This window comes from Salvia splendens, chromosome 5, assembly GCF_004379255.2.
Source record: "Salvia splendens isolate huo1 chromosome 5, SspV2, whole genome shotgun sequence".
Lineage (NCBI taxonomy): Eukaryota > Viridiplantae > Streptophyta > Magnoliopsida > Lamiales > Lamiaceae > Salvia > Salvia splendens.
In genome coordinates this window covers 38258773-38269098 of record NC_056036.1, presented here as the reverse complement: position 1 = coordinate 38269098, position 10326 = coordinate 38258773, and the positions used below count along the sequence as shown (strand labels likewise).

Genomic DNA, 10326 nt, shown 5'->3' with positions numbered 1-10326 from the left:
AGAATAAATATCGAGCGTGCACTAAGTGCGCCTACATTGGAGGAAAATACACACTTAGACATGTGTAAATTAATTTTACAAAAATAAGAAATACTCCATTTAGTGCACGATCCTTTGTGTACAAAATTTATTAAACCACATATTTTCAAGACTTGTAAAACTCCATACATATAACATCATTCATTTTATGTTGTGATTCAGGTAATTGTTATCTAGAGAAAGTAATCACCTATTCTTTTAAATGTACAATTCATAGTAAATTTAGTTACAATCATAATTAGAGAATGTGCACAAAATAGTACTCACAAATCTATAAATTTATGAATGTATGTCATGTCATGTCATGTCATGTTATTGAATAATTACGTTTTTGAATGGTTTATCTCCACATACGTCCTATTCTTATTGGATTTAATGCTCCCACCAACCTCAATCATTCAACCAAAAATCACTATTGGAATTATAACTACTTATTCACTATTGATTGCATCTCTGAATTATTTGAAACGCATAATTGAATAGTAAGTATGTTTTAACTTCAAGAAAAAGGATATAGAAAAAAACATTATCATGTGATGATGATCATCAAACAAAAATTTGGAGATGATTGTTTTTACATGCAAAGTGCAACCCTTTCTTTCCCTTTTACAAATCAAAGCACATGTACAACATTAAATTAATTGGTTGTGGATCTCATAGATCGACATTCGAACAAGAATTTTGAAAATTAGTTGGATTCATCAAAAATAATATAGTACTACTACCTACTAGTACTATATATTAAGCTGAAAAGAATAAACTTAGAAATTTAAGGTAATTGATTTTATATACAACTATAACAATTACTCCTAACCAACTGGGGAACAGCTTCACCGCTAATATAAAAATTAGTTAATGTAATTATAAGTATTTATCATACATATGGAGTACTATCTTTTTGTGTACCCAAAATTAACAAGAAAACCCAAATTTTATGTAGCTAACTCATTTATTATGAAGTACTATAAATTTTTTATTATCTCATTTGGGTTTTCGACATCTTAAGCTCATTATCCATAATTCTTGATCATTAAAATTTGAATAAGAAATATATCTAGATAGACCAATATTCGTCGACTATCAATAATTTTAACTGTCAACTATATAAAAATTGATTAAATAAAAATAAACAGAGATAAAAATTGATTGAAGGGTGAGTATTCGGTTTCAATTTAATATTTTAAGCTAAATCGAGTTGAAAATTTGAAATTTTGTGAAAGATAATCAGACCGAAAAAGTTAATTGTATTTATGGAAAAATAAAATGCAATTAACTTTTTTGGCGACCCTCGTAAAAAAAGGACTATTATTTGTAGAAAGAAGCGTGAGATGATTTCACCGTGACATTTAATGTAGAATCACGTTGACATTAGAAAATGAATAATTGGATATTTCTGTAAACAATTGATAATCCATTACTCTTAAGAGAATTAAAAAATGAAAATCGGTAGTAAGGGAATAAATATTATAAAATGCAAAAAAGAATATTAAAGGCTAAAAGCCCAGTTAGGCCTTAATAATTTGATCTGGAAAAGAACCTTCAATATGTTATTTGTGGATTGGTTGCCCAAATTATGTAATTATCCAAATAATTGTTGTGGTGACATGGATATATACCCAAATATCAACAAATTATTGACTAGTGCTACTTTTTGTGAAGACGATTTAATGAGAAACATATAATTTCATCTTTATTATAAAGTAGTTTAATTTCATGCAATAGGACGGAAATTCTAAAAGTTGAATATAAAGGTGGGCTAATGCTGAGCAGAGACTCCACTCAGTTTTTAGTAGCCATCCGCATCGCGTCTCGATACTGTTTCTATCTCGTCTCGGAGAGACGAGACCGCATCGAGACAGCGATACGGGCTCCGTCTCGTCCCCAGCCCGTCCCCTATCTCACCGCGGAGAGGCCCCCGCGAGACAGCTCGCCACGCGCGTTGGCCACGTGGCGAGCTGTGGTTCGTCCATGATGCCCACTTGCGAGCCTGCGAGTGGGCGTCGTTTATTTCCGTTGAAAATGTATTTTTTTTGTTTTTTTAAAAAATTCAGAAAAAATTTGAAAAATAAAAAAAATCCCAAAACTATACTAGCCGTTTATAGCCGTTTTTTACAAATTTTAAATTTTTTTGTATTTTTTTAAGCCCCCAATCACTTCTATAAATATCAAATCATTCCCATAAATTAATCAACCAAAAAAAACTCTTTATTCTCACTCAAACACTCTACATTCTTAATCTCAAAACATTATTCTTCTCCCAAATTTAATCCATTCATGGATCCATTTGAGCAAATGCGTCGAATAATAGAAGAATCGCTAGAAGAAGATCGACGTAGGGAGGAAGAGGAGGCCGCGCCGCCTCAAAGGCGATCCCGGATTTACATCCATCGTAACCGGGAGGAAGCCGCCGTAAGGTTGGTACGCGATTACTTCTGTGAGAACCCGGTATGGGGAGAGATCTACTTCCGTCGTCGTATCCGCATGCGGAAACGGCTATTTCTGCATATCGCAAATACATTGGCAGCCCGAGAAGAGTACTTTCAAGAAGGGTTCGATGCCGTTGGCCGTCCCAGTCACACGACGCTCAAGAAATGTATTGTAACAATCCGTCAGCTTGCTACTGGACAAACTGTGGATGTGTTCGACGAATACCTGCACATTGGGGAAAGCACTGAGAGAATGTGTTTGATGAATTTCTGCAAAGGCGTCCGGGCAGCCTTCACCGACGAATTTCTCCGGAAGCCAAGCACTGCAGATTGTCAGTTTCTGCTCCGACTTCACGAAGAAGTGCACGGATTCCGCGGGATGCTTGGCAGCGTCGATTGCATGCATTGGCAATGGAAGAATTGCCATGTGGCGTGGATGGGGTCATACACGAGCGGCCACAAAGGCACCCACCCCACCGTTATACTCGAGGCCATTGCCGACTACCGGATATGGATTTGACATGCGTATTTCAGGGTCCCCGGATCGAACAACGACGTCAACGTGCTCAACCAATCCGACCTCTTCAGTGAAGTTTTGAATGGTAAAGCGTCGGCCATCAACTTCATCGCTAACAACCGCAAGTATAAAATGGGGTACTATCTTGCCGACGACATCTATCCGAAGTGGCTAACCTTCGTGAAGACGTTCAACAGGCCGATGAACGAAAAACATGCTCTTTTTGTGCAGAAGCAAGAGGCTGCTCGCAAGGATGTGGAGAGAGCGTTCGAGGTTCTCCAAGCTCGATTCAACATTATCAAAGCCCCCGCTCGTACATGGTTTATGAAGAATATGGTCAACATCATGTATACGTGCATAATCTTGCACAACATGATTGTCGCCGACGAAGGACTTGAGGAGGGAAATTGGTTCGACCCTGAAACCCCGGGAAGCTCTACCGTAAGTAGTCCGCCTCGCAGTGGAGTGCATCCGTCTTTGCAAGAGTGGTTGTCTGTTCGGGCAAGGACACGTGATTCTACCGCCCACACCCAACTCCAGGAGGATCTAATGGAGCACATTTGGGTAAAATTTGGCAACCAGTAGACTCACATGATCGTCATTAGACAACTCTTTCTTCTGCTTCTTTGAGTTATAAGATTTTGAATTTAGAGAGAGTGAGCGGAAGAAATTAAATTATGTATTTTAAATTTTTTTTGGATTTTAATTATGTGTTTTTTTAATTTTTTTATAGAATTTTAAGTTATAATTTTTTTTTATTTAATGAAGTGTGTTTTTATTAATTGAATTTGTGGAATGAGAAGGTTAAAAGATGGAGGGATGCAGGTGTTGTCTCTTAGTTAAGAGATGAGATGAAAAATACAATGGGACCCATGAATTAAGACGGTTAAGAGACAGCGTTGCGGATGACCTAATACTTTTCAATCCTAATTATAAAGATCTCTCTATCTGTCCTTAAAATACATTTAATTATAAATACAATATTATGAATTTCTTTGTTATATGCAGGATAATCAATTGGTTACGTGCTAATTTCTTTGGCCAGAGCTTTCATTTAATTATTACATATAGTAATTAATTGTTTTGTAACGTCCTTAACATTATATATAGCTTACTCATGTTTCTACTTTCAATTTTTAACTATATCAAACGCATCTCTTAATAAATCGTAGTAGTACCTAATATTTTGTGATATAATTTTTCGGTAAACAAAATTCAGAACCATTGATGCAAAAGTAAGAACAAAATGAATAGATAGAATTATTTTCTACAAATATCTCTTAACTACAGATTAATTAACTAATTCAAAAACTACATGTATATGTGCTAATCATCAATAAAATTAATTGATACCATCATACGGCAATAACAAGAAGGTATATATCACAGCATATAAAATCTTCGAAAAAGACATTTAAAATTTTCAATTAATAATAAGGATAACCCAGTAACGCATGCACAACGGTGGACGGACGGCGTCCATACGTCCGTGCCGCTGGCAAGAACGAGATCCGGCGCTGCTCGCTGCATCGAGCACGCCCGTGCCAGCGAGCAGGCGACGTGGCGAGCAGCGATTGGGCAACGGCATAGCCGTTGCCTTTGAACTTTTTTAAATTAAAAATCGGTTTTTAATTAAAAAAACGGATTAAAAAAAAATTATTTTTTCACTTCCCAAAAAAAATATATCCGTTTTTACCGTTTTTCCACTTTTTTATATTTTTTTATTTTTCCCTCAAAAATACACATTTTCATCTATAAATACCCCACTTTCACACCCAAAAATTCACACCAAAATATACAAATCTCATCTTCATTCTCCCATATTCATTCTCATCTTCATTCTCCCATATCCATTCTCATCTTCATTCTCTCATATCCATTCTCAATCTTTCTTCCACTCCTACATCATAACAATGTCCGGCCAAGGCGATGGCCCCCCGCCCTCCCACGGTTGGAACCCCGAATGGTTCGGTTCACAACCGTTTCCTAGTCCGGAAATAGAATATTCGGCCCCTCCTCCAGAGAACGATGAGTATGGTGCGCAACGTCATCTTCCTAGCCAACGATGAAATTGACAAGTTCAATGGCTATTTCCTCCAGGAAGAGCGGAATGCCGGGAGCGGCCGGAGCGAGGTCGACATCATCACTGCCGCGATGAGCACCTACCAATCCATGAACTACAGGCCGTTCAAGTACCTCAACGTTTGGCAGGAGACGCGGACGCACCCGAAGTATATGGGAGGCGTAACATCCTCCTCTAAGGGCTCCTCCAAACGGTCAAGGTCGGTATCCCTATTCGACGCCAGCTCCGAAGAAGTGGCTAGCCAACTCGCTGGAGCTAACTTGGGTAGCCCCGACGCCGGCCCGAGCGGTTCCCAACGTCGACCGCAAGGAAGGAAGAAGGCGGCGGCCAACCGCCGTCGAGCCGCTGCTGCAACCGCCGATGCTCCAGTTCCCGCTCCCGTTCCCGTTCCATATGCGCCACCTCCACCCCCACCAACTCGTTGTGGCAGCTTTTGACCCAACTCAATATGGCCGATAGGTCCACTATGACCCCCTCGCAACTTCGATCGCATGAGGCCATGATATTGGGTCTCCAAAGACAATTGGGGGTAGTGCCGCCGGATGAGTAGTCGTCCACGGGGGTATTTTTAGCTTTTAATTATGTAATTTTTAATTTTTAGGAGTTTAATTATGTAATTTTTATTTTTTAGTATTTTAATTATGTAATTTTTAATTTTTAGGATTTTAATTATGTCTTTTTTATTTGTAATTTGTAATTTGTAATATTTATTGTGATTTTTAATACTATGGAAATGTTTTTGTTTAATTGAATTTTAAATTGAATTGTGCTCGTCCTTGTGGAAGAGCACAGCTGTGGGTGTTGTGCTCTTGCCAGAGAGCAGGCCGAAAAAAGTGGGGTCGGGTCTACAACCGTGCTCGCTGGTAAGAGGAAGGTTGTGGATGCTCGAATGTCCAAATAAATGAAACAAGAAAGCAATTCCTCCCCACACTCGTGAAAAGGAAATCCCATCAGACTATTTAAATAGGGAGAAAATGGCTTTTTGAAAAGTGGTTCATTATTTTCCATGATCAATCCATTCATTTTCAACTAATTCCACTGAAGTTTCCAACCCCCAACACACTTACTGTATATATTAAAATATTGGGCAAGGACCTATTATGAATTTATACTAGCAAGGTCCAAAATTTTCGCCATTCATGTGCTCCCTCCGTCACACTTAAAATGAAATATTTGAGAATCAATACGAGATTTTATATAGTATTAGTTTATGAATTAATAAAGAAAGATGAAAAATTAGAGATAAAGTTATTTCTATTTTTAGAAACATTTTATTTTTAATGGGATAATTCAAGAAAGAAAATGTTTCATTTTTAATGGGACAGAGCGAGTAGTTCTGAAAAAAACTTGAGAATATGGTAATTACAAATTAACATTAGTAAAAATTTAATGAAAATATGGATATTTCCACATTAATCTCTTTCGAAACACTATAATTTTTATCTATTTCTCTCTTATATTTCACCAAAAATATTATGTGACATTTTTAGAGTTTAGGTTTAAAATATGAAGAAAGTATAAAATAAACATATAGATAGATAGATACTGACGTTCAGAAACAGACACGTGTGAACGTTTATACACACCAAAATATCAGAGAAATACACGTAAGAAAATTCATGACCTAATCCAAGAGATAAAAATTAAAACTCAGGCACCTATATTGTTCTATTTAAATAAATAAACACAAACAATAGATAAACATTGTAAAAGGGTAGGGGTCCCACTCCCAGCCCCTCAACCAAAAAAATAAGTACGTATTAAACGCCTATATTTTACTACTATAACGATTAGTACCTCTTTCCTCCCAACTAAATTCAAACGCAAGTTACTGTCTTCTTACTCCAAATAACAAAATGACTTCCCCCACCGCCAACCATTTTCCTCCACCTCTCTCTACCTACCCTGTTTTTCACCCCTAGCCTCTCCTCCTTCTCTAACCAAACCCACTCCAAAATCCCAATGGCCAAGCTGGTGGTGGAGGTTCTCGACGCCAGCAACCTCATGCCCAAAGACGGCCACGGCAGCGCCTCCCCCTTTGTGGAGGTCGAATTCGACGAGGAGCGCCGCAAGACTTCAACTAAGCACAAAGATCTCAACCCTTTCTGGGACGAGAAGCTCGTCTTCAACATCAAGAATCCCAGAGATCTTGACAAAAAGTCCATAGACGTCTCTGTCTACAATGATAACAAGGAAGGCCACAAGAATTTTCTTGGGAAAGTCCGAATATCCGGCAGGTTTGTGCCTGAATCTGAGCAGGAATCCATGGGCCAGAGGTACCCTCTTGAAAAAAGAGGCCCCTTTTCCCACGTCAAGGGCGATATTGCCTTGAAGATTTACTCCGTGCATGGTGGCGCCGCCTCCAGTGGTAGATTTGAGGCGGTGGAGGAGGTTCTCAACCATGTGGAGGGCAATATGGAGGATCACTACAGCCACCACCACCACCATCAGAAGCACAAGGAGAGGGAGAGGGAGAGGGAGAGAGAGAGTGCTCCTCCGCCGTTGAAGGAGATTAACACCGGCAAGTTTGATGATGAGTTTTTCTACAAGGGGAGCCATGACAAGATCAAGAAGAAGAAAAGCAAGGAGAAGGAGGTGCGGACCTTCTACTCTGTTGGCACCGGCGGAGGCGGGCCTCCTCCTCCTCCGCCGGAGAAGCCTGTATTCGAGAAAAGGGCCGACTTTGCTAAAGGCGGTGGAGCTCCGGCTGCCACTGTGATGCAAATGCAGTTCCCGGGGCAGAAGCCGGAGTATGGCGTGGTGGAGACACGGCCACCGTTGGCTGCAAGGATGGGGTATTGGGGCAGAGATAAAACAGCAAGCACCTACGATTTGGTGGAGCAGATGAATTTTCTATACATCAGTGTAGTTAAAGCAAAGGATCTACCTGTCATGGACATCTCCGGCAGTCTTGATCCTTATGTAGAAGTGAAAGTGGGTAACTACAAAGGTGTGACCAAGCATCTCGAGAAGAATCAATATCCAGTTTGGAATGCAGTCTTTGCTTTCTCAAAGGAGAGGCTTCAGAGCAACCTCATTGAGGTTACAGTTAAAGATAAGGACTTTGGCAAAGATGATTTCGTGGGGAAGGTCGTATTTGATGTTGCGGAAGTGCCCCTGCGCGTGCCACCGGATAGCCCTCTGGCTCCACAGTGGTACAAATTGGCAAACAAGAAAGGGGAGAAGCACCCTGATCATGGAGAGATCATGCTTGCAGTGTGGATGGGGACGCAGGCTGATGAAGCATTCCCGGAGGCGTGGCACTCCGATGCTCATAGCTTGAGCCAGCAGAGTCTAGCTAGCACGAGATCCAAAGTGTATTTCTCACCAAGACTGTACTACCTCAGAGTGCACATCATGGCAGCTCAAGATCTTGTGCCATCTGATAGAGGGCGAATGCCTGATCCATATGTTAAGGTGCAGCACGGCCATCAAATCCGTGCCACCAGGCCTTCAGCTATGAAGCATATCAACCCAGAGTGGAATGAGGAGCTTATGTTTGTTGCATCTGAGCCATTTGATGAGTATATTTTCATTAGTGTGGAGGATAAGGTTGGACCGGGGAAGGATGAGAATATTGGGATGATCTTGATACCTGTTAGGGAGGTTCAACAAAGAATCGAGACTTCCAAGCTGCCTGAGCCGCGGTGGTATGCTCTGCAGAAGCCATCTAAGGCAGAGGAGGATGGGGAGAAGAAAAAAGAAGTGAAGTTCGCGAGCAGGATCCTTCTCCGGATCTGCATTGATGCAGCCTACCATGTTCTTGATGAGTCCACGCATTTCAGCAGTGATCTTCAGCCATCGTCCAAGCATCTGAGGAAACCTAGTATTGGGATGCTTGAAGTTGGAATCTTGAGTGCCCGAAACCTGCTACCGATGAAGGGGAAAGATAATAGGCTCACGGATGCATACTGCGTAGCAAAGTATGGGAACAAATGGGTTCGTACCAGAACGCTTCTTGACACGCTACATCCTCGTTGGAACGAGCAGTACACATGGGAAGTTCACGATCCTTGCACTGTGATAACTATTGGTGTCTTTGACAACTGCCACATCAATGGTAAGGATGATGCAAGGGATCAGAGGATCGGGAAGGTTAGAATCAGGCTCTCGACATTAGAGACGGATAGAATATACACTCATTCTTACCCGCTGCTTGTGCTAGCTCCCTCTGGATTGAGGAAGCACGGTGAGCTCCATTTAGCACTGCGATTCACCTGCACAGCTTGGGTGAACATGATGGCTCAATACAGCAGGCCGTTGTTGCCAAAGATGCACTACGTTCAACCAATCTCTGTGAGGCACATAGATTGGCTGCGCCACCAAGCTATGCAGATAGTCTCTGCACGGTTGATCCGGGCTGAGCCACCTCTTAGGAGGGAGGTGGTGGAATATATGTTGGATGTGGATTATCACATGTTCAGTTTGAGGAGGAGCAAGGCCAACTTCTTCCGCATAATGTCACTCCTTTCTGGGATTTCATATGTCATCCGGTGGTTTGATGGCATCTGTTATTGGAAGAATCCATTGACAACCATCCTGGTGCACGTGTTGTTTCTGATACTCATATGCTACCCAGAGCTGATCCTTCCAACGATCTTTCTCTACCTGTTTGTCATTGGGTTGTGGAACTACCGGCTGAGGTCAAGGGTTCCGCCACACATGGATGCTCGTCTCTCTCAGGCTGAGAACACCCATCCGGATGAGCTTGATGAGGAGTTCGACACATTCCCAACATCTCGCCCATCTGACCTAGTGAGGATGAGATATGATAGGTTAAAGAGCATTGCAGGAAGAGTGCAGACCGTGATTGGAGACCTGGCAACGCAAGGGGAGAGGGCGCTGTCGATACTGGGGTGGAGAGACCCGAGGGCGACAGCCATCTTCATCATCTTCTCATTGATCTGGGCTGTATTTTTGTATGTCACTCCATTTCAAGTTGTAGCAGTGCTCATTGGCCTTTACATTCTTCGACACCCACGGTTTCGGAGCAAGCTGCCATCGGTTCCGGTCAATTTCTTCAAGAGATTACCAGCAAGGTCAGACTCTCTTCTATGAGACAAGATCAAACATTAAGATTAAAGAAGCAGAGAATTTATCGAGTAAATAAGTTCCAATAAAGCCTTCATCATCAGCTGCAGCAAAAGCTAAGTTTAGCAGCTTACCTTACTAGAGCAGCATTTCTCCAATATCTCTAATTTGTGCATTCTGTAACAATTTTTCCTTTTAATGTTATTCAACATATTATTTAAAGAAATTGA

General features: G+C 41.0%; 1 protein-coding gene across 1 annotated transcript; it reads left to right on the top strand.

Moving 5' to 3' along the window:
- Positions 1–6847: 6847 nt before the first annotated feature.
- LOC121805795 (FT-interacting protein 7-like) lies at positions 6848–10322 on the top strand. Its single transcript, XM_042205798.1, has one exon. It carries the CDS (start codon positions 7028–7030, stop codon positions 10121–10123), a length of 3096 nt encoding a protein of 1031 aa, XP_042061732.1. The 5' UTR covers positions 6848–7027; the 3' UTR covers positions 10124–10322.
- The last annotated feature ends 4 nt before the right edge of the window (positions 10323–10326 follow it).

Bases quoted from the DNA above. Each gene is read 5' to 3' on its own strand.
- LOC121805795 (XM_042205798.1), top strand. From the start codon at position 7,028: ATGGCCAAGCTGGTGGTGGAGGTTCTCGACGCCAGCAACCTCATGCCC.